This window comes from Canis aureus, chromosome 24, assembly GCF_053574225.1.
Source record: "Canis aureus isolate CA01 chromosome 24, VMU_Caureus_v.1.0, whole genome shotgun sequence".
Classification (NCBI taxonomy): Eukaryota; Metazoa; Chordata; class Mammalia; order Carnivora; family Canidae; genus Canis; species Canis aureus.
The window spans coordinates 35608467-35632623 of record NC_135634.1 but is presented as its reverse complement, the minus strand read 5'-3'; the positions used below and the strand labels follow the sequence as shown (position 1 = coordinate 35632623).

The 24157-nt window shown below is 53.5% G+C and overlaps 1 protein-coding gene and 1 long non-coding RNA gene across 11 annotated transcripts in view; one reads left to right on the top strand and one right to left on the bottom strand.

The window, feature by feature from the left end:
- Positions 1-1641: 1641 nt before the first annotated feature.
- PEBP4 (phosphatidylethanolamine binding protein 4) overlaps positions 1642-24157 on the bottom strand; it is a 247070-nt gene continuing 224554 nt past the window's right edge. For 7 of the 9 annotated variants that reach the window (XM_077868849.1, XM_077868846.1, XM_077868850.1 and 4 more), the window contains 3 exons: positions 15415-15460; positions 12832-12945; positions 1645-1926 (listed from right to left, as the gene is read on the bottom strand). In XM_077868849.1, coding sequence (XP_077724975.1) covers positions 1778-1926; positions 12832-12945; positions 15415-15460 — 309 coding nt within the window. In that variant the 3' untranslated portion in view covers positions 1645-1777. Of the gene's footprint in view, positions 1927-12831; positions 12946-15414; positions 15461-24157 lie in introns of all 9 variants that reach the window. The other 2 variants (XM_077868842.1, XM_077868843.1) reach the window with 2 other exon arrangements.
- Positions 4283-23416, top strand: LOC144296044 (uncharacterized). Of its 2 annotated transcripts, none has more exons than XR_013363178.1 (3): positions 4283-4672; positions 20883-20977; positions 23028-23416. It is a non-coding gene; the product is annotated as an uncharacterized LOC144296044 (long non-coding RNA). The 2 variants fall into 2 exon arrangements; XR_013363179.1 differs by having other exon boundaries at positions 22957-23416.

Here is a 24157-nt window from a genome sequence, read left to right as displayed (position 1 = left end):
GAGTGGGGGCTGCAGGGAGAAGAGCCTGGGAGTGTGAGGTTCGCACACACCCAGAATGCCCCTTCCGAGGCTGCCTTCCATGACACTGCAAATGGACACTTCCTTTTGGTTCTTCTTTTAGCCCTGCTGACAAGCTTGCCTGCTGGGGTACGAGAGGGTGAGGGAGTTCCTACTGCCTGGGCTGGCACCAAAGGCCCTTCTACAGAACCAGAATTTAGTGTCCATCACTTAGGTGGGGAGCTCAGTCTATCAATGTTGGGGGGGAAGTGTTGTCCAATTCCCTTCCCAGACTCAGGCTCCCACCTCATGGCCTTCTTCAGATGGCTGGCACTCAAATCTTCCAACCAGTTAAGATATGTTCAGCTGGGCTGAGTGGTTGGCCAGGGCACCTCTGCCTTCCAGCTAGTGCAGGGCATGGCTCTGAGAAGGTAATAACCCTGTGCCCAGCTGCAGCCTGCCTCTTTCATCTGGGGATCTCAAGGCACTCTGTACACGTGAGTCACTGACATTGCTGTATTCTGGCCAAGTAGAGGGGGGTTATTAACTCTTGGAGGGAAACTGAGTTGGGGGGGCGTGGTGAAGGGTTGGGGGGTGCTAAGAAGACTGGAGCTGGGCATAGGGGAGTCAAGGAACCAGAGTTCAGCCTGTGAGTGAGACCATGGCAAAAGAGGTACCTCCAAGGGGGCCTTGGGTGGAAGAGCCAAGCAACCTTCAGAGGGCATCCAGGGGAGTGAGGCACCGAAAATCCTTGCCTCGAAGACACCAAGGAGTTTCTTCATAGTTTTGCAAAAGCATAAATCAGATTGCACCCCTACTTCCCCTCCAATCTAGTTATTATCCAGTGGTTTCCCATTGCTTTCAAGGTACAACCCCAAACTTCAGCATGGCTGCAAGACCAGGCATGTTCTGGTCTTTGCCCATCTGTCCAGGTGGCCATATTATTGGCCTGGAAGATGCCATGCAAGCCCTTCTGGAAGATGCCGGAGCTAAGAAGTGATGTTCCCTCTCTTTGGCATGGTCTCCCACCTCCATCCCCATTCACAGTTAACTCCTTCCACATTTTTCAGTCCTGAGTTAGACACCACTTCCTCTGAGAGGCCTTGCCTGGGCCTTTACTGTGCACCCTGGCACGCAGAGCAGGCCCCCTTACACCCTCATAGCACGTACCACATTCGTTGCAATTTGCTTGTGGCCATCTGATGAACCTTTCCCTCCCAGCCTGGACTGTAAACTCCTGAAGCAAGCCCTAGGTTTTGTCTGCCCTGTTCACATATGGATCCCTAGCACCTAGCAGGTCAGGCACATGTGTACGAGGTGCCAACAACATCTGTTGGATGTCAGAGTTGGAAAGGACTGTGGTGATAAACCAACTACTCCAACTCTCCATCTTACCTTGGTTTCACAATCGAGGAAGCAGAACTTTAGGGAGGACATGTGATTTGCTCAAGGCCACACAGTGCCTCAGTGACAGTTGAGGCCTAGGGACCCCCACTTCCTGCCTCTCCATCTACCCCAGCACCCTGCCCACCCCCCACTCGCATTTATAGGAAAACCCCAGGGCTGGACATTGATTAATCTCTTCTCAGTTTTTGAAAGACGACAGGTTAGGAAAGAACACATCCAACCAGTCTGCCCTGGATGATTTTTTTTTTTTTTTTTAATTTGGAAGAGAAGGGGTTCCATACCCAGCGAAGGTTCTACGCTCAGACCGACTGGCAGGGCACAGTGGACACACACATCTGCAGCGCGAAGCCTGACATCTGGCAGGCAGTTATCTCTATTTGGGTTTGTCCCTGGGCTCCGAGCTTCCTGTTCCAGGCGTCTGGTAATTTGGCGAGTCCTGGTAATTTTGGGTCATGAATTGGGTGCTTGCTTCTGGTTCGCTCAGGTGGAAGCGGTTCAGGAATTTGTCCATTTTCCAAGAGGCTGGAAGGACAAACAGACCAGAGGAAGGCAGTGAGAGACAACCATGGACAGGGAGCTGGCAGGGTCTGAGAGGAAGGCCACCTCTGGGGAAGTGGAGGCAGCAAGTGAGGACATTGGCCCTAGGGCCCAGGTTGTCAGAGCGCCTGGGGGTGCCTTCTGGGTCCTAGCTGGATGTTAGCAGAGTGCCTGGGAAGCAGCGGGGACTGAGTCTGGACTAGGTCAAGCACTGCCTTTGGTTGCCATAACCCTGCCTCCTCACTCACATAGAAAGGAAGCGCCCGGTCGGGTGGGCTGCGCACTTCCTCTACCCACCCTTCTTTTTCCGCAGGCTCTCCTGACCCCATGATTGAGGCCTACATGCTTCTTTCCTTCACGCCTGATCACCCCAGCTGCTGGGGCTGAGACTGGCCCAAGCATCCGTGTCCTTCTTCCATTCTCCTCCCAGAAGCCCAGCTGTGGCAGAGGTGGAGGGGAAGGGCTCTCCTCACTCCTGAGCACCTGTATCCCGCGGGAGCAGAGCATGCATGAGAAGTCCCCAGCTGGTGCCCAGGTGCTCCGCAAGGGGAGAAAGCACAGGGGTGCAGGGGGAGGTGCCTCTCCTGGGGCGAGTGTGGACAGGCCCAGCAGCAGGGCAAGGAGGGCATAGCCCCGGGCACTGGGGAGAAGCTGCGGGAAGTGGTCAAAAGCGTATTCCCACGGTCCTGTTTCCCAAACCCTGGGCCTCAGGCACCCCCTGGGCACGATTGCCAACTACAATACAGGATGTCCAGCTTAACCTGAATCTGAGATAAACAACAAATAATTCATAAGCACGTCCCACATGGTGCATGAAGCATACTTAAAAACTCATTCCTTGTTTATCTGAAATTCACGTTTAACTGGGCATCCTGTTTTCTTTTTCTTTTTGGCTAAATCTACGAACCTTCTTTGGGTGGAGGGAGTGCTCAGGGAAGACCCTGCCCGGAGCAGAACGAGACAGTGACTGATATGCCCTGGTCCTCCTGGTCGGGGGGAGAAGAGTAATCTCGAACATGCACAGAGAAAGCAGGGCAAGGGTGGCAGCTGAGCATTCCTCTCGGAGCTGCCATTTATCTGCCTGTGGTCCTCTGTCTGCACCCGCTACCCTTTTTAACAAGGAAGACAGCAAGTCCCTTGAAGTGCTGTTTTTCCACTTAACATCCTTCCTCCCCTACCCTGGGGCTATTTGTACTTCAAAAGTGTTTTCAAGGAAAACAAAAAAAAAATTTTTAATCCAAAGAAACAAGACAATAATAATGATAATGCAAATAATAATAATAGTAATAACACATCTATATTGTGCTTCCTATGCGCCAGGAACTCCATGCATATTCATACACTTAATCCTCACAAGGGGGGACTATTTTTATCCCCAGTGCACAGATGGGAGGATGGGGCACAAGATGGGGTTCCGGTGAGGATGCTTCTTAGGGGCAGGGATGCAGGGAAGGGCCTCTTCAGGTCCCCACAGGTCCCATCTGGTGACTGCATGCTCAGATTAGGGAGAGAGGCCCTGGGTCCTGGGAGACCCTCTCCTGGGGGAAGGCTGCTGCTGGGTGATGACAGGTGGGTGTTTGAGTGCTGTGGGGTCTTCCACTGGGAGGGGAGGCAGGGAGGCCCTGGCCTGGCATGGTCTTCACACCCAGAGAGCCTGGCTGGTTGGAAAAGAACTGGTGGTACTGTGATCCTGGGAAAGTGTGTGCATGTGTGTATTCGTGTGTGTGTGTGTGTGTGTGTGTGTGTGCAATTGCAAGCCAGGAAAAGTGCTCATGGGTGAACTGGTGTGTGACTGGCATGTGGACAAGTGGGCCTTCCCCACCGAATAGGGCAGGAAGAAACCTTGGTGGGCAGGAAGGAATTGAAACTCTCATCACGAGATCAGGGTGAGCGGTGGAAAGAAATCCCCTGTACCCTGAGGGAGACCTGGCTCCCCTCCCTCGGACCTTGCCCTTCTCTAGCTCAGAGGGCTTCTCTTGATTGAGCTTGGATTGCCCTAAGGGCCTCACAGCTCCTTCCTGGTCACAGTTCCGACAAGGCTGTGGTTCTTGGGCAGCTCCTCAAACCAGCCTGTGTCCCTCAGGAGAGCGAGGACAGCTTGCTAGCCTCCTACTGCCTCCTCCCCTGGCTGGGCCCTGACTCCTCACACCCCCATTTCCTGCCACAAAGGGCAAGAGGAACTGACCCTGTGCAAGTTCTAGAAGGAAGAGGGGTGAGTCAGGCCCTTAGGGGTGTGTGTGGGGAGAGATGGGGAGCTCAGAGGCTGTGGCTTCGTGGTCACCATGTGGAGGAAAGTCCCATCCTGTATGGCACTGCTCCATCTTGGAGCTGCAGAGGCTGCTACCCTGCAGGAAGAGGGTGGTGCTGCTGTCTTGGCACAGGCCACTCCCCTCGTACCCTCGGGCCCACCCAGGATGGGCTCTTCCTAGGCCCAGAGCAGGGGTAGTGAGTGAGGGAGAAAGGAGGAGGATGTCTGCTGCCCGTTTCCTGAGCAGCCCAGTGGCTGGAACACTGGGGCCTGGTCTCCTCAGGGTGGGGCTGCTGTGTAGGATGTGCCAGATGTTCTCTGCACAACCCTGGGGGCACCATTCCCATCCCGGGAAGCCTTATGCCTTGGCTGTGCCCAGAGGCCAGTCTCTCCCCTACTGGTTGGTGCTGATAGGGAAGACGTTGGCGATGAAGGATGCTGGATGTGAGAGATGTTCCAGAAATGGGCCAAGAGGAGAGCTGGGTGAGCTTACCTAAAGCCATCAGGGGTTTCTGAGCCACCACTGGGTGCCCAATCTCTCCTAGACAGTGACTTCAACAATTGGGAGAGGGCTCCAAGATTTCTGCTACTCATCCTCCCAGCTTGAGTCTCAGGAGCTGTGATGGCTAGAAAGTTCTGGAATCGCCCTGGGGCAGGTCTGATAGTCATTCTCTGCCCCCAGCTTCCCCAGGCTGTGGGGTTGGCTTAGCACTGTTTGGGAGTGGTTCATCACATGGGATTGGACAGCCCTCTTGGGCCTATCAGGGTTAAATAGGCATCTCAGGACTGAGAAATATTCTTCTGGTCTGGTTCCTCCCCCTTAGAGGACTTGTGGGAATGGGGTGGACAGCTCTTCTGCTAGAACGAGCAACCTCTGGGCTGAGGGCAATCTGACGGCCCAACTGATAGCTGCTTCCCGGTGTCTGCTGGGCATACAGTGGGTTTGCTTACGTTGAGGTCCTACTCCTTCCCTCAACAGGTTTATAATACAAGACAACGAACACTGGACTAGTAACAAGCTAGGCCTTGGCCAGTAGCACAACTTTGCAGCTCCTGGCAGATGGGGTCCCATTCTTAGCATCACACCTGGTCTCTTTAGCAGGCTCACTCTTAAGACTTCCCAGGGGACACAGGGCAGTGTTCCCTGTGTGTCCTCACTCTAGCCAAGGGACATCTCCCACCTGACTTGCCATTTGGTCCTCAGGGGGCCCTCAAGTGTCTCCCTCTCAGCCCAGGAAGTAGGGGTTGGGAAGCCCCCACTGGGACGGAGGCCTCCACTCAGGTGGGCTGCAGAACAAGTGGCAGGGTCCTGAGACTTGGGGTCTCCCTTCCCTGAGCTGTTTTGTGAGCTGAGCTGCTTGGGCCTCTATTGTGAGGAGCAGCTGCCCTGTCCTGCAAGGCAGGCGAGTTGTGTCTAACCAAGGCGGCCACCTCTTCCCTGTCTCCCCGCCACCTCACCCACCCCTTTCCCTAGGGACACCATTGCTTCTTGTCAGGGGATAGTAGCCCTGAAGAAAGAACAAAAATTGAACACGAGCCTAATAACCGCCCCATCGAGCGCCCGGCTCAGGTCTGTAATTTGTCTGGTTCTTCGCGGGGCTGGCTGCGTGATAGAAGCACTGATGCCTTTCTGCTGAGATTAATGATGTCCTGGCGGTGGTAGGCGGGAGGCCTGGGCCTCTTATTTTTTGTGCCATTAAATGACATCCGGAGACTTCCACTCAGGAGCTGAAAAGCCCTCGTTCCATCACATCCAATTACTCCTGGAGAATATTTGCTGAGTGGCTGATCCTGCTGGCTTGAGAGGCTTGGGGCAGAGGGGACCACTTTGACTTTGGTAGAAGTGAGGATAGGGATGCTGGGGGAGGGGGGAGGGGGGAGGGTCCAGAGGTGGGCAGGGGTTACCCGGCTCTTCTGGAGCGCTCGGAGGGCTGGAGAGTAGAAGTGCAATTCCTATTTACCCAGTAAATGGATCACCCATGCCTCCCTCTCTCTTGGGGTGGGGGGGTGAAGGGGGTCGGGTGGGGAAAGGGGTGGGAGAGAAGGCTCCGAGCTGTCAATTTCAGCTTCCGGTGATCAATTCCAGGATTTGCTGGGGGTAGCCGGCTGGAGTTCTGGCTGAAATTTGGGGATAGTCTGTGGTTTCCCGACGATCTGTTCAATACTGCCTTGGACGGGTGATGTTTGGCTTGACCGGGGCGTGCTTCCGACCGGCCCGTGGAGGGTGCAGGCAGTTCCCAGCCGGGGTGCCTGTCTGAGAGTTGCCCAGGATGGCCCCATCTGGGTTGCTGCCAGGCCCCCAGTCCTACCCGCTCTGCCAGGTGGGTGGGGCCCTTGGGAGGCAGAAGAGGGCTGCCTGACACAAGCCCACACAGTGACTCAGGGGCTGGGCCCCAGGGGGGTTCTGGGGCCTGGCCAGGTGAACCACCATGGGAGGTCATGGCAGGGGGGAGGGGCTGTTTTGCAGTGGGCTGTGTGTGTTTGTGTGTGTCTCTGTGTGTGTTTGGGGCTGGTCTGCAGGCGGGGGCCCCCTTCCTTCCATCTTTGCCCACACCATGTACTTTTTCCTCGCTGCCACCAGGCCTGGCAAGATTTTCTCCCAGCCTCTGTCCCTCCCCATCAATGCCTCCTATGTTGACACTGCTTGGAGTTCTGCTACCTTCCTGCCCTTGGCCTGTGCTTTCAAACATTTCCCCTGCAAAGCCCATTGTCTCAGTCACCCATGGTGCCACCTCAGGCCTTTAGAGGCCACAGGCGAGACTTAAACCCTGCTGTGTGGCAAGTCTCAGCCCAGGAGTTGCTCAATTCAGGTGTGGGTGGTGCTGGGGAGTGGGTTATGGCATCTGGTCCAGAACCCAGGAAACCTCTACCCCTCCCATCCCGTTTTGCAAGGAACAGTCTCTCTGCAGGTCTCTGAGGCTGCCCCAGCAAGGCGGTGACGGAGGCTGGTGTGGCCCGTTAGCTCCCCTGGCACTGTGGCACCATCCTGGGCTCACTGCCTCGGAGAGGCACATCATCTTGTGGGGCACGGAGGGGATTTCCCCAGATCCCTTGTGAGAGGAGCTTGAGGCCGTGAGGCTGGCTCGTGACACCTCCGGGCCAGGTGGCTGAGATGTGGCATGACGCAGACCACAGTTCCCCGGGAGTTCTAGTCTCCACACAGTGCTATAGCCTTCTCCGGGGAAGGGGCCCGGGAGCCCACAGCCTCAGGTGGCTACTGCTGCTAGCCAAGGGCACCCAGGGCTTTAGGATGGACTTGCTTACTCTTTATCCCCACACTAGAGCTCAGATGTCTGGTGGTCTGGGTGAGGGGAGAGGGAATGTGGGTAAGTGGGCGGTAGGAGCAAAGAGCCTTACCCCAGAAGTCAGAGATCTTTGCTATTAACTGTGGATCCCTAAGCCATCAGGGTTCTGGGCTTCAGTCTCCTCATTCACCCAGTGGGAGCAGTGGCTGTGGTCCTAGCACCCCACAGGGTCTGGCAGCTGAGTGAAGGGACAGCCAGGGAAAGGCAGGGCAGGCTGGTGGAGAGGCTAGGCACAAGGGGTCCTTCCCGCCTGCTTGTCGTTGGGACAGGGAGCATGTGGAGGCCAAAATTGTCAGTTGTGGTCATGGTGCTCACAGGGGTGGCAGTCTTTTCAGGTGTTAAAGGAAGTTGATGATGAATTGAATATGGGGGTGTGAGAATGTACAGCTGTGTGTGTGTGTGTGTGTGGCTTGTACATGTGCATACGTGGGTGTGTCCCCTACACAAACATCCTCATTGACTGCAAGTTCACAGTGGGCAGAGCACAGGGCCAGGTGGTTAAGAGGAAATATCCGGCAGAGGTGAGCTTTTCCCTCAAGGAATTTAAAGCCTCATGGTGGAAGTGGGACCTGTGCAAGTGAAAAATGATTGAGTAATACAAAAAAGATGAAAGTGGGTGAGTAAGGAGGCACAACACAGTGTCACTGAGCATGTGGAAGGAACACCAGCAGTGGTGGAGGGCAGGGTCAAGTTGAGATAAGACTGCCCTGTGGAGGGACAGCCCTGGTGGCACAGCGGTTTAGTGCTGCCTACAGCCCAGGGCGTGATCCTGGAGACCTGGGATCCGGTCCCACGTTGGGCTACGTGCATGGAGCCTGCTTCTCCCTCTGCCTGTATCTGCCTCTCTCTGTGTGTGTCTCTCATGAATAAATAAATAAAATATTAAAAAAAAAAAAGACCGCCCTGTGGAAAAGTATCATGGGGGGTGGGGAGGGCAGGGCTGGTGTTCTGCAGGTAGGCAGGGCCATCCGGCTCGGGGAATGGGAGAAATGGGGGAATGGGAGAAATGGTCTGCCCGGATCAGTGGGCTGAGGGGGAGCGTGGTGGGCTCCACCACGGACTTAGACAGCAGGAGTTAGTGTGTGTCTGGCAGCCCATGGTATAGATTGGGGCCCAGGATGGGGTGTGAACCAGTACTGTGTGTGCGGGCCCTTGTCGCACACGTCCCTTCAACTCATTCAGCTGGTTCCCCTACAAAGTAGTAGGAGCCTAGGTGCCGAATCCAAGGCGGCTGTGTGGAAGAAGATGCAGGGGTGAACCGTCAAGAGCCACAGATGAGCCCCAAGGCCAGATTCTGGGCTTTGGACATAGAAGGTGCAGGGGGGTGGGTATGAGAGCTGGGAGAGGTTGGAGGCAGAGGTGCAAGTCCAATGTGTTGCAGGCCCAAGTTTGGGAGGGTGAGGTGTTGCCTTTGGGATAAATGTCAGTGGAACTGGGCCAGCTCTGGTCAGAGGGCTCCCTTAGCTTCACTGTTGTTCACTGTTTGGGATGTGGTCATGCTCCAACTATCTGAGTCTCTCCCTCCACTGGCTCCGTGAGGTCTAATTATCCACAGAGCTACACCAGGTGAGAGCATACATCCATGGGAGCGGGCACCTGGTCCACACGGCTCACTTCTCTGCCCACAGCACCTACAACACTGCCTCACACACGCTCGACATCATCCCAACGAATGCAGAGGGCATTTGTGAATCATGCCCAGCATGCTGTGGGGAAACCAGCAGGGAGAGGAGGGAGCTGTGTAAAGGCAGGAGGGGTGGGAAGGCAGGGCTTCATAAACTTGAAGCAAGGTGTCTCCAAATCCCCTTCTAGGGCCCTCACTATGGTCCTGGCAGATCAGCGTCTGAGGGAGGGCTTCCACCCCGAAGTGTGTGGAGTTGGCTGGGCTAGGCAAGTCTGATCACTTGCTTGCTGCACTTGTCTCACAGCACTTGGGGGTAGTTGGGGGGACTTGGGAAGCTGGGAGCAAGTTTGTTAAGTGTCAATCAATGGTAGACCAGTTAGTCCAATCCCTTATCTTGATGATGTAGAAATTGAGGCCTAGAGATGTGAAGTGGCTTGTCCAAGGCCACACAATGGATATATCAGGGTATCCCATCTGCTGACCCCATATCTGTTGTCTTGAGGTCACAGAATAGCGAAAAACCTTGGAGAGGATTTCAGTCCCTGGCACTGAGCAATGTTCCCCAGCCCCCATGGTCATACAAGTTCAACTAGAATAATGTCACACTTGCTTCTCATCCTAAACTGTCATTCACACCTAAGTCCTAGGGAGGAAAGGACCCAATAGGATGGGCTCAAGTCAACTGTCCTTCAGGGATGCCTTTCTACCTGGCTCTTGCATACTGGCTTTCCCCTTCAATCTTGAAATCTGTCCCTGCCTTCCTTGTCCAGGAAACACAAGTGGCTGGTTCTATCATATGTAGCCTAGGACTCCCCTGTCTTTCCGAGGATACCTTCCCATGGGGAGAAAACTAGACCAAAGTAAGGCCCAGGGCCTGTGTTCCTTGGCTCCAGGTCCTGGGCTCCTGAGGGCTGGCCCAGCCTGGGGCTCCCTGCATCCACAAGCACGGTGCAGGTGCTTCAGAGAGCGCCAGACCTTTGGAGTTCTAACGAAGTGCAAGGGCGGCTTCTGCTACTGCCATGGCCCCCCGGGTTCATCCAGGCACACATCTCCATGCCTCTGGCGGCCTCCTGTGCTGTTGCTCCCCTCAGTCCAGCCCACCGCTCCAGCTTAGTCAATTCTAAAGGGTGGCTTTTGTGTGTCGCCTCTCCTGTGGGCTATGTCTAACGGCACTTCACGGTACCTGCCCAGATCATGCCTCTGCTGGGCTTTCATGAAACTGCGCAAGCTTCCCCCTTTCTCCTTTCACGGCCTCATTGCCTCTCACGAGGGGTGCCCCTTCTCACTTTTAAAAAATTATCTTTGCATCTGTGGTTTCTCCAGCCCAGGGCTTCCTCTCTCTTTCACTGAAGAATTCAAATGTCCTGCTTCTCTGAGGCCCAGCCCAGGCCGAGCCTCTTCCACGTAGCCTCAGGGCCATCCAGACTTGTAGATCATCTAGGTCCAACCCCTCATTTTCTAGACGGGGAAACCGAGGCTCAGAGAGGATAGCTGATTTGCCCACACATCACATCACTAGCTGGAGACTGGCAGTACAGATCTCCTCACCCTGCAGTAAAATACCTTTGCACCCTTCCTGGCTAAAGAGGGTGTGTCTTCTTGGAGGGAAGGGGATCCTAGGAAGGTAGAAACAATCCCTAAATCTACTTAATCTCCAGTTGTCTTTAAAGCCAGAAACATGCAATTAAGTGCTTAATTATAAGCTGCTTTGCATTGTTATTTAAGTGTTTTCAAAGTAGACTGTAAGCCCCCTGAGGGCAGGGAACATTCCCTGTGCAGTGGAATCAGCATCCTATCCTAAGCACTGAAAGGTGTCATATGGTGGAATTGGAACCCTGGCCCGGCCAGAGAGCTCACCTGGGAGGATAATTTTTCCACCTCCATTTCTGGCAGCAAGCAAAATGGCACAGAAGTCAAGAGACTGCCAGATGCAAGCCCAGTTCCTAAGTTTTCACATAGATCAGAGGGGTGTGTGTGTGTGTGTGCACACACGTGCATGTGTGTACGTGTATGTGTGTTGAGGAGTGTGCATAACAAACTGTGGTTTGGGCAGAGACTGGGGGGACAATAAATGGGTGTCAGTCTAGATAGGTTTTGAGCCTCTTTGCTGCTGCCAGTGTCATGGGAGGGGCACACGAGCCACCGTGTTTTCTGGAGGACCAGCTAGGATCAAACCCGAGGACCGCAGCCATGGCAGGGCCAAGTGTCTGCGACATGCCCCTCCCTTCTTCCTTTGCCCCTTTCATGCTCCTCCTGGCTTCACAACCTACTGTTCTCTCCTTCCCCTGCCACCCCACCCCTCAGAAAACACTTGATTCTGCAGGGGTGGGGGTGGGGGGCTCTTTCAGGGGACAGCCTGAGCATTACCTCCCCTCCCCCAGGGTGTGGGCTTTGTGACCTCGATGTCTAACGTGGGTCTCAGAGGCACTGCCTTACTCTGTGGGGGAACATGGTGGGCTGAGGTGCTAGTTCCCAGCTCCCAGAAAGTGCAGTGCCTGGATTGGTGGAAGGGAGCTCACGATGTCTTCTGTGAGATGGATCCAGGGAACTGGAGAAATTCATCTTGGCTTGGGCAAGATACATTTTTCTTGTCTTTCTTTGTTTCCAGATTTGCAAGTGTGTCTCTGGGAAAGCAGTTTAAGCAGATTTACAGATTGGCAAGGTGCTGAGGGCACCTGGGGAGGGTTCACCAGTGGAAAGGTTGCACCAACTCTGCTTTCAGGGCAGCCCAGAGCCTTCTGTGATTGGTGGCTCCTGCTTAGCACACCTGAAGGCCTCCTTCGTTCAACCTCTGGGGCCTTGGGCAACAGCCTTGTAACAATACCTTCCCTGGCTTCCCAGTAGGTAGAAGTTGGTCAGGGTCACTGGGTGAGAGCAAATGGCTGATGACACTCACCCACCCACTCACCCTCCTGCCAGCCAGGGGGATGTGCTGTTTGTACTCTGGAGATGGCATCTGTACTTTCCACGTTATCTTCCCTTCCCCCCAAATGGGGAGATGATAGAGTGCACAGAGCATATTTTATTTCCCATTTTCCTGGAGAAAAATCCAAGGCTCAGAGGAAGGGCATGGCTCACACAGGGTCAGGTGAGTCGCCTGAGGCATTGCAGTGGCCAGATGTCCACAGGTCTTCCCGCTCCCCAGCTCTGGTGGCTACAGGGAGTGGATCCTCTCCAGGATACAGAAGGGCTGCTCAGAGAAGCTAGTGGAAGGCGCATGGCTGGGGAAGTTTTTGCTGCGCCATTGAGGTAGTACTGGGCAGACAGAGCAATTAACGACCAATGAAGACAGACTGGCAGGGTGGCATTCCAGGGCCTTCTTGCCCAGATCAGACTCAATTATAGGGTACAATTACCTGCAGAAGTGCTGCGAGGTAGCTGCCTGCACATGCCATTCAAGGCTGAGTTGGGGAAATGCTTCTCTCACTGGCTCCAGTTATTTCCTTTGGGACCCGGCCTTATAGACCTACCCACCCAACTAAAGCCACCATCTTGGTCTGTGGGACTTGACTTACGTCTTGGGGGAGATTCCATCCAATGCCAACACCTTCTTTAGGACACTCATTCCAGTCTACTGCCAAGAAAGGCCACCCTTTGACTCTGGCCTCCAAGGCTCATGGGTAGGGGTCAAGGTCCCAACTTCCCCGTTCATGCACAAGCATCCACTTCCACCCCAGAATTCACACTGGCTTTGGCAGACGGGAAGGCCTTACCTCGAGTTTTATTCTCTTTGGAGTGGAGAGAGATGTTCTTTCCTTCCTGAAGATAGACGAAGAACTGGTAGCGGTGGAAGCCAGTTTGTGCTGGCGGGGAGGGAGGCTGGTAGGCTAGGGGCAGAAGAAGGACAGAGGGTAGGTCCCCAGTGCACAGTACCCAGGGGCTCCTGGCTGCCCTGGGCCAGAGGAAAAGAGAGTTCTCTGTGCCTTTCTTGGTCCCCCTCAACTCTCCTGGGGTCCCAGCTGGGAGCTTACCCATTGCTAACCTTTAGGATTTCTCTTTGGCAGGATCTCAGCCTCGGTAGCTTCTTTTAGGAAGCACCTTATCTTGGGCAGTGCAGGGAGAACGAGGTGTGGGCTGGTTGAGGATTTTGGGCGCTGGTGGGACTCCCGGGCCTTTCTTGGCCAGTGGGTGTTGGTGTTATCCCTTTGCTGCTTTAGTGTATCCTGATGGATTTCCTGCCTCAAGAGAAACCCATCTTCCTCTGTGCGAGTGTTTGGCAGTGGATTTTTATTTATCTTTTCAGCATTTCCTTATGAACTCAATTCCCAAAGAAGCCAATTTCTTGGCTGGATCCGGAGGATCTGGAAGTGGTTACGGGGGTGGGTGGGACTCGGTTCAAAGGTTTGATCATGGAAGTGTAGGATCTGGGTGCTCGGGGCACTGGAGCCCACTCAGGCTCTTCCGGAGGAGAAGGCCTATCAACCCTCCCTTTTGCCCTCAGTGCAGGAGATAGGTCTTTTTCTAGGGTAGAGGAGAGGTGGGCTGGGGGCACCTCTCCTTCTTTCCCAAATCTATGCAGGGGTTTTGTGGGCCAGACTTTTGTGGTTGGTTCCAGTTGGGCCTCCTTCCAATCTGTGTGCCTCTGCCTCCTCCCCTTCACTCTTCTCATCTCCCCTTTTAAAGAGCCAGGAATCTTCCTGGGGGTGGGTGGGGATGGAGTGTTCACAGTGAGGATGCTGGTGGGAGGAAGTGTCGGTGCTTTATGGCCACCTCCCTCTCCCGGTCATTAGACAAGAACCACTCGCTATTTGGAGCCTTTGGAAGTGTTCCTCATGGTGCACTTCCGGACACGGGGGCCTCCAGCATGTTCACGGCCAGGGGAATTCCTGCCTAGTCATCTCTCCCTGAGTTTCTGATTGCAGACTGATACAGGCGCACGTGTGTGCTCCGAGTCAGAACAGCACAAGGGGTGCCAGGAGCCATGTGAATTTGTATGACTTGGGGTCTATACTGGTGCAGGTGCAGGTGTTGCTAGAACTGGTGTGATGGTGTGTGGAGAAACAGAAGTGGCTGGGTCAGCTTTTGGCAAGGCTGGTGAATGCGTGGATTGCCAAGTGCACTTGAGGGTGGGCACACTCCACGCTGCCAAAGAGCTGGTGTCCGTGATTCTGTGTGCATGAGGCTGCAGTTGGAACTCACTGCTTCTATGCAGCTGGGAATTTGTCCTCAGGGGAGTGGAGACTGTACCCCTCTCACTAGGGCTTTCCTGAAGAATCATCCTCCTCAGAAGTAGAGATGAGGGGTCATGAGGAGGAAGGAAAGGGATACACACATGTTGAGCCACTTCTAGATGCCAGGCCCTGGCTACGTACCTTCCTCTGTGACATCTCCTTAATCCTCGCCACAACCTGGTAAGATGAGTGTTATCCCCATTTTCTGGATGAGGACGTGAGGCTCTGAGAGGTGAAATCAGGCCCATAGAAGTGGTGAAGCTGGGATTTGAACCCAGGCCTATCTGATGTCTGACCTCACATTGTGTCGTGGGACTATGGGGCTCATCTGTCTTTTTTGCTCGGTCCTTTTCAGAGGCCAGGTCCGCACCTGAGCATCCCCTTCAAGTTGAGTAGAGGGCATGGTCTTGCAGGGGGAGTCCGAGGGCGAATGGAACTGGGGATGAATAGGGATGGGAAGGGCAGGCATCCGAGAAAAGGGAGGTCTCTGGAGCCTCATGCCAGCGCATCATGGCACTGGGTGCAGGGGAACGCAGGGAGGCAGGCTAGGGAAGGGAATGACCCTGCCAATCCCTCCAGGAGAACAGTTACAGGGGCTCTCCCCGCAGACCCCTGCATCGAATGCTGGCCCCACCCATTACTCCTTGTGAGCCGTGGGTCATGTTTTGTTCCTGGGTTTCGTTCTCTTTAAAATGGAGATATTGGGATGCCTGGGTGGCTCAGTGGTTGAGGGTCTGCCTTTGGCTCAGGGTGTGATCCTGGGGTCCTGGGATTGAGTCCCATGTCGGGTTCCCGCAGGGAGCATGCTTCTCCCTCTGCCTATGTCTCTGCCTCTTTGTCTCTGTATCTCTCATGAATAAATAAATCTTTAAAAAATAAAATAAAATAAAATATAAAATAAAATAAGATAAAATAAAATAAAATAAATAAAATAAAATGGAGATGCTGGTGGAAGCAGCCTCCAAAGACCAATGTGACCATTAAATAGCAGTTAGTATGAGTAAACTCCTAGGTTGTGTGCACTTTTGCACCGCCAAGTCTCAACATTAAGTTGCATTATTATGGTTCTTGTGGTCATCACCGCTGCCCTGGCTGGGGCAAGGGATGTGGGAGGGTCGTACTCACGTGACAACTCCTGGCCCTGGAGCTTCCCTTTCTTTATATCAGTGCCCTGAAATGAGAGACAGGCATAGGTGTTGGTTCCCCCTGGGGCAGCAGCAGGCCACACCACCACCACATTTCAGTCCAAGTGGGTTTTGCTAACTTCTTTCTCTCCCCAAGGGAGTAAGATAGGAGAGTAGGAACATGTATGGCTGCTCCTGGGACATGTTGCCAGAACAGACTATGGGGTTTGAAATGGTGCCTCAGGGGGTCCAGGGAGAGAAGATAGACACGGGCATTGCTGAGGGTGGCCTGGGAGGAAGAGATGGATGCCATGACCACTGGAGAGAGCGAGAGGACATTTCTGGAAGGGCCGCTCCATTCCTATCACCTGTGCCCCTAGACTGGGCATGGAATACAGGTCTCTGCCCATGGGGTCTGGTCAGATCTAAGGCAGGGGTTGACAATCCTCCCAGAGGCCAACCCAGCCTCTCAGACTCTCTTTGGGGCCTTCAGAACATTAGGCTGATGGCTGCCTGAGTCCAGAAGGGCAGAGGCCACTGATTCTGAGGCAGCTTCTTCCCCAGCCTTGACTGGACTCAGCCCATAACCCCTGGGCAGATTGTTTGGCCTCAGTTTCCCTCTTCTTCCTTCCCTTCCCCTCTCCCCTCTGCTCCGCGTCTGTGGGATAATGAGGTGATCCCGGGGGCGGGTGCTAATTATTGTTTGTGCAGGACTGGGAGATGCTTAGATGAAAGGGACTGGAGCCGGGCCCCTGGGTCCGTGCCACAGCTCGGGGGCCCCTAGGTGTGGGGTTTTATGGCCTTAATGATGGTGATTAGCATGGCTTTTCATTGGTTCTGCCAACACCTAACAGTGCTCTGGCCACCTTTCCACCAAGCCCTCCTGGTGTAGCCTCTGCTACTTCCCCTCTCAGAGGTGCTCAGGATGAGGGTTTGGGAGTGGGGAGCTGTGAGATTTCCTCCCATTTCTCTGCAGAGACTCTCAGGGTCAGCTGGGGGACCCAACTCCTAGTTGGGTTTACCTGCTACACAGTCAAAGCCGCACCCCCCGCCCCCTTCTTGAAGCCTCCTGATGTCTTCCCCTTTGTGCTGTAGCTTGTCTACCAACTGTTCTTACTTTGGGCCTCCTTGGCTAGAACATCTCCTCCCCCAGGCTTGTCTCTGTCTAGGCTAGGAGACAGTTGGTTGGGACAATGGGTGGGAGACTGCAGAATGGGGCCCTCCACCCTGGGCCGCCTTCCCACTTGGTTTTCCTCACCCTGAGCAGGTGAGATCTCTGTCCTCCGGCACCCTTCCAGCAAGCCGCAACAACTCCCCCCCTTCCAGTCTTGTTTGCTTAGGAGCATCCAGGCCGACTTTAAATTTGGTCCCTGGAACAGCAGGGCTCATGCCAGCTCTGCCTTGGCCCACTTTCAGCAGTGTCAGGCCCTGTCTTACCCAGGGCTGGCATGGGGCCCAGCTGTGGCCAGCGGTTGAGAAGCCAGTGGGTACCAGGGCAGGGGAAAGGGGTTGGGGAATGGAGGCCTCTCTCCTTGATACCCATCTGGCTCAGGAGAGGATGTGAGGGCCCAGGCCCTAGCAGCCACTCTCCCAAAATAGCTGTCTGGCTCTCTGGCAGCTCTAGCATGATTGAGAGATGGGGGCTAAGCCCAGGGCGGCCCAGCCCAGCCTGCTCTGCACTCCCAGCCACCCCCTCACTCCTCTCCAAGTCAGCCCAGCCAGCGGTTTGTTTAAACAAAACAATAGCAACCTAAGCAGGCTGTTTCTTTTTAATTCCCCACAGGCTTGGGTCCCACCCAGAGTGATAAACAGGCCTCTCTCCTCTGAGTGAGGGCAGGGAGGGCTGAGGGTGGGGGCTGGGGCCCGTAAGGTCAGGGAGTTTGTGCAGAGCAATGTGGAAAGTCTGATCTGTAGCCTTGATCAGTGTGGAAAGGCTGTCCTTCCCCTCTTTCACTCCGGGGAGTCTTTTCTCATCAACTGGGGCCAGCTTGGCAAAGACGTACACACACCCGCACACTTGTGGATTCATTGAGTAAAGCCAGCGGCCCTTCCTGCCCACCTTCTCTGGGGGAGCTGCCCTTGAGCTCAGCTGAGGCAGCTGTTGGGGTAGCTGAGAGGAGAGGGCATTGATGGCTTTAGAGTTCTTAGGGTCTCTCTGGAGCTTGCCCTATGGACAGGTGCTGGTCCTTGGAAGGATGAGCAGGGAAGGAAGGCTCTAAGGAAGGATCAGGCTGTAGAGACTGCACCCCGCCCCGCCCACCCCCGCCCCCCAACCCTTTGCAGAGCCTGTGGTCTGTGTGGCTGGTATTTACTCAAGCTGGGTTGAGGATTGGCTAAGTTTCCTTTGGCCATGAACCTCACTGGTCTCTCCTGCAGGGGGTTGGTGTGTGCTAAGCTTTCTACCATACAATTAATATGTGGCAGGGGTCTTAGGAAGCCATAGTCAAAGGGTGAGAATGTTGACTCTCCAAGGAGCTCAAACTGCTTGTCCAGAGCCACAGAGCTGTGAGTGGGAGAATCCCAGAACATTCCAGGAAGAAAGAGCCTTAGACCCTTTGACTTTTGAGACCCACTAGCTCAAGATCTCATGTCTTTTACCCATAGTGCCATCCTATGCTTTTTCTACAATGTGATGACAGTCCTGTCACTCCTCCAGGCAGCATGGTTTTTAGGAAGACTATTATTAAAACACAGATATTACTTGGGAGGCCTGGGGCCACAGTGGAAGTGGTTACATGGTTCCCTACCCCCCACTCTCCAGCCCCCATATGAAATCATGAGCTCTCCTCAAGTGTCTCCATGGACTGGAGTACCTCATTTAACCTGAGATGACCTTAGAAAGCTGGAAATCTCTGGGGATGGATGAAATTCTGGAACCTTTCTGGCAAGGTGGGGGTAGGGTGGGGTAAATCTTTGATTCTGAGCACTTCCTAGAAAGGGCCCTGAGGGTGGGCACTGAACCCAGCATTTGAGGGACAGATCCCACACCTATCAAGTCTGAGACAGTTTTGGAAAGAGAGCGTGTAGCAGGGAAGGGGCTGCTGAAAGCTCCCCAACACCCTGGCCTCTTCACCTGGCGCCCACCTTCCTGGCCTTCCCCCCTCCCCTAGGTATCCTGCTCTTCTTTCAGATGGGCCCAGCCTAGACAAAACCGCCTTTCCCGTACTATAGCTAAGACAGATTGACATTTTCAAAATGAGCTTGTTGAAATGCTAAGGTTAAAAAAAGGAAATAATTATAGAAATTATAAACAGTGTAGAAATTGGCAGGTTTCTGATCCCTAAGAACGCTGGAAAGCCCAGAATGGCTTTTTCAGGGTATCAGTGCAGGAACACCCGAGGTGTTAGGGCAGCGTGCTTGGGAGGATGTCTGCAGTCCTTCTAAGTGTCAGAGACTAGATGACCTCTTTTCCTTATCAGCATCCTCTGTCAAGGGGAGGGCAGGAGGAAGGGGTTGGAAGATTGTTCAGTAGGACCCTGAAATGCGTAGGATATGAGTGGTCTCCTCTTTGAAAAAAAAAATAGTCTCATCTTTCTCATACAAGTTGGCCCTCAGTGTGTGTGGGCACGCATGTGTGCATGGGTGTGTGTGCATGGAGCCTCTGTGCATGACTGTCTGTCATTGGAAGAGGCACATGTTATTATTCTAGTTGCAAAGAAGAAGCTTGACTCTGGACACACTGGAGGAATTTCTGGGTTTATAGATGTGAAATTTCCTTTCCAACTCTCTCATGCCTCAGAACCCATGGCTTCTCTGTCAAGTTAGTTTGGAAATGGCATGTGAGATGCTTCAGAGAAAAACTCCACTGAGAGTCACAGCGACCCTGTTCTTGGTCCAGGGCAGATACAGACTATCTTCCCAGACTTGCTCTGACCAAGTGGTTTCTGGTCAAGTAGAGAGCACGGTGCTGGAAGCTGGGGTCTGCTCCCCCTACTGTTATCTGACATTCGTAATGAGCTTCCAGCATGTCTTCTCTAGGGTTCTAACCGATGGATCCATCTCACAGCAGCCCTTGCTTGGGAAGGGTAGAGATCAGTCTCCCATTTCACTGGAAGAAACCCAGAGAAGCTATAGCCTCTCAAGGGCAGGGACAGCATCCTTCCCATCTTTGTAGCCCTTGAGATGCTTTGCATAGAGCAGGATCAGGGGACGTTGCCAGTGCCCGGCTCATTTCCTACCTCGGTGCTCTCCAACTCTACTTCCAATCTGCTTCCCCTGGTCCCAGGGCCACCTCTGGCCTCCAGAGCCTGCTTCACCACCTGCACAGTAGGGCAGATGTGTAGGGGTATTAACATCCTCTGGCAACAGTTCCTAACCAATGGCTGATGGGAAATGGTGCACAAATACTCCAGCTTCTTGCCTCTTGGGGGGAATGACGGAGTAGCATATTTCATACTGGCTCTGAGTACCCACCGTGGAACTCGTTTGCTCCTAGCCTCCTGTCTTACCCAGTCCTTTACTGGTGCTTCCTCATGTCCCTTTGAAAATACACTACTTGCTTTAGACTCCTTGTCTCGGGCTCTGCTTTGGGAGAACCCAAGCTTAAATAGACATTTGTGGAAGGAGTAGAGAGATGAATGAAGCCTTTGTCTGCGGTGTCATAGGTAGCTGGCCTCAGTGCCAAGACTAGAAGCCTCTACTCCTGACTCCCTGTCCCAGTGTCTTTTGATGGGACCACACTGCTACTGTCTGGACCTGGATCCTTCTGCCCTCCCAGGCAGGGTCCCAGAGATCCCCGACACATTAAGCCTTTACAGTACCACAAAGAGGCGAGCCAATTAGATGAAAGACATCTCCATTTGTTTCTTGTCCATGGGGACAGCCAGAGAGCTACATTTCCTGAGGCTCCAGGGTCCTGGGACACCCCTTCCCCAGCCCAGAGAAGCCTCAGGTGAAGGCTTCTTGAAGCACGGGGGCCAGATTTGGGTTGTGCAGCCTGATGAGTAGGGAAAGGCTCAGTGCTGGGCCCAGCAGGGAAGCCAGCACTGTGTCCTCATTCCCCTTCAATTACCTACAGGCAACTGTCCGCCCACCTGGGCATTTGTGGAGGCCCCAGGTACTCGGGCTCACTGACCCCCGGAGCAGAGGGTCAACAGCACATTTCCTAGAGTCTGTGGGAGATGATTTAATCTCTTCCCCCACTTCTTCCCATCTAGATGGGAGGATTCAATCACTTCTCCTGCCTGGCTGCAAACCTCGGGCAGAGTGGGAAGTTTCACTTTTTGATCTGGGGGTGGGGGGTGTGGAGACAGGGCAGAGTGTGGGGGGGCTGTCAGAAGAGTCCTTAACTTGAAAGGTGAGGTGCAGAAAGATGTGGGGATGAGGAAGAGCGAATGGAGACATAAAGGAAACAGATCTTGGTGGGGAAGGGGGGGGGCGGGAAGGGGAAAAAAAAAGGGAAACGGAAACAGAGTTCCAGGCTCTCTGACGCTGGCACCAAATGAAAAAGCTCCTTGCTGTTTTGCACAGCTGCCTGCAAGCTGCCAAGTGGCAAAGGATCCAGGAAAAGGCACAAGATTGGAAAGTGCTACCCAGAAATCTGTGTATTCTGCAATTAAGAAGGGGTAAGTGAGTGGAAGGTACTGACAGCTCCCGGGCTCCAAGGTCTCCAGGGGCTGCGGCTGCCAGGCCACCTCACACCAGCTTGGAGAGGACCCAGCTCTGGAGACTGGTGCCTGCTTCAAGGGAGAGGCTGTGATCAATTAATCCTGTGGCCTGCTTTTTTTTTGCCCCGAGGCCAGGGAAAGAAGGGCCGGCCACCGAGGTAGGTGAAATGGAGTCTGTGGGAAGTGGTGAGGAGGAGTCACGCACCTGAGCCCTCCTGGGAGCTGAGTGCTTCTAGACCCCGGGGTGTAGGATGGCCAATTATTTTGTGCACCAGTCTCCCTCAAGAAGTATTAACATCGAAGGGCTGATAGGCCTCTTCCTGGCGCTTTCATGGGCAGTGGGGCTGGGTGGTGACAGTCTTTAGAATGTGCCAGTGGGTGGCCTGAAGATCTGGTATCTTGGCACTGACTGGCAACGGACCCCTGGGTTTTGACTCCTAGTCTGTCTTCGGATCTGGAGTCAGTTACCTCCCTGGGACTCCAGAGGCCAAAATGGGGAGAGGAGGGCTATAGCTGAGGGAGGGGGGTGGAGATTATCTGCTTCTTATAACTAAGTAATTACCCAGATAAGAGAGAGGAGCTTCACTCAGGGCTTCGCCATTCTTCACGACACTGGGTTAAGGGGCAAGATTTCCCAAGGCCAAGGTCAAGATTGTCTGTGGCTTATAAAGTACAGGCTGTCCAGGCCCTTTGTTCCGGGCAGTGTGGAAGTACATGTGGTTTCCAAATAAGTCACGCTGTCTTGCACCTGTGTGTATGTGATAACATCTAGTGTAGAGCTGGCCCTTAGGGATGATGGCTGGGGAGATGGGTAGATAAATGAGTCAATGAATGAGAAGCGCTGGGTTGGAGGCAGAAATATGAATGAGGCACACTTTATGTTGTTGAGGAACTCATGGTCTAGGGTGGTAGACAGATCAATGAAGAAAAAACAAACTCTATTATCGGCCTACATAATTGAAGTCTACAAGTAAGGGCTGGAGGAGTTCAGAGAATAGAAGTTGTAGCTGCCTGGGGGAAGTGATCAGGAAAAGCTATTGAAAGGAGGTAGGGGGCACCTGGGTGGCTCAGCGGTTGAGCACCTGCGTTTGGCTCAGGCCATGATCCTGGGGTCCCTGGATGGAGTCCTGCGTCGGGCTCCCTGCAAGGAGCCTGCTTCTCCCTCTGCCTGTGTCTCTGCCTCTCTCTGAGTCTCTCATGAATAAACAAAATAAAATCTAAAAAAAAAAAGAAAAAAAGAAAGAAAGAAAGGAGGCTATCCTATCTGGGCCTAAAGGATATGTAGGAGTTTTTCAGTTTTCTAGGAGACCAGATAGGGAAGGGGCAGCTGAATTAATTAATTGATTAATTAATTAATTAAGGGGAGCTGCATTAATAATGGATAATTATGTAAACAAGATGTGAGGGGAGCAGGTGGGTCTGGAAGAAAGCTTAAGACAAGGGTGGAAATGTAACCTAGGGCTAGTTTTGAATGGCAGGCAATGCTTCTGAGAATCAAAACTTTGGGTCAACCTAAACTTTGGGTCCATAGACCCAAGGCAAGACTTTTTCCATGTGCTTAGCCGCTGTGTGCCCAGGAGAGTTATGGGGGGTGGGCAGTGGAGCTGCCTCTGGTCAAGAAATTACCTGGACAGGGCCAGGCCTTGGGGCACTGCCTATACGCAGGTCAGAGCTGCATGGAGCTGTACTCCATCGCCATGGCTTCATTCAGTGTGGGTGACTCTGGGACCCCAAACCCAAACACCTCCCTGTACAAATGATAACTTTGTTTCAGATCATGAAAGTACTATACCTCATTGCAGAAAAGCTTGAAAACACACACACATACAACAACTAGAAAGAAAAAGAATCCCCTTATCATTCTTTGTAGAGATAACTGCTCTGAGAACACCATGGCTCCCTTCCCTGCATTTGTCCCAAAGCTTCTTGTCCCACAGGTGCCAGCTTTGAGCCTCCGGTCCTCTCTGGGGCCTGCATTAACTGGACTCCCCTCTGACCTCCTGCTCAGATAATCCGCCTGAGCCGCTTTCAGTGTCTGAAGCTCACAGACTGGTTTGGACCTCAGGAGGTGGAGCCGCTACTCTTCGACCCTTGCCTGTCACAGGTCACCTATTCCCCGGATGCAGCTCCAGGGCAGGGTTAGAGAGTGGGAGTGGGAAGGAAAACAGGATCAAGAACACAACGTATAGTTTTCCTGAATCTGCTCCACTTAGAAATAGACAAGATCTATTAAGATAGCTCGAGAGCGGGATCCCTGGGTGGCGCAGCGGTTTGGCGCCTGCCTTTGGCCCAGGGCACGATCCTGGAGACCCGGGATCGAATCCCACGTCGGGCTCCCGGTGCATAGAGCCTGCTTCTCCCTCTGCCTGTGTCTCTGCCTCTCTCTCTCTCTCTCTCTCTGTGACTATCATAAATAAATAAAAATTAAAAAAAAAAAAGATAGCTCGAGAGCAAGTATCCTGAGTTGATAGCTAAGTATAATTATTGTGCGTCGATGTTAGTTGAGACTAGAGACTGCCATTTCTAGATACCTAGAACCAAAGCCGAGGCTTTCAGAATCAAAAGCGGGTCTCTGGAATGCCTCAATTATCTGGAATCATGTAGAGAACTGGCTCTTCTTCGTAAGCACACGTCCCTGATCACTTGAATCTTAGACTTCCAGTGCCCGAACTCCTTTGATCTTAACTACTTTGGTTAGTGATCTTATTAAACACTAGTTCTTATCTTCTTACACACACACACACACACACACACACACACACACTGGAACTACCTTACGTAATTTTAAACATCGCTGTGGTTGTCACAGTGAATAACCAATTCTGCACCCTGCTACAGCACCACTGTGATGCTGAAAAACAAATAAAAGGAATGGGCCATTTGGCCTTGTGCCTGGTCAAACCTCCTTAGGAGCCAATAATCTAATATTTGTGTGGTCGTGGTCACCACATGAAGAAAGGGAAACACCTCTTGCCGGGTGCCTCCAATGCCCAGGCATTCCGCCGGCGTCTTAATACAAGTTCGCTCCCTCTGGTCCCCGCCTTCCGGGACCTTTCCTGCTCAGGGGCAGTGACCCTCACGAGAGGCATCCCTGGGAGGCCAGAGGTCGCCTGCCCTGCTGAAGGAGTCGTGCTTCGT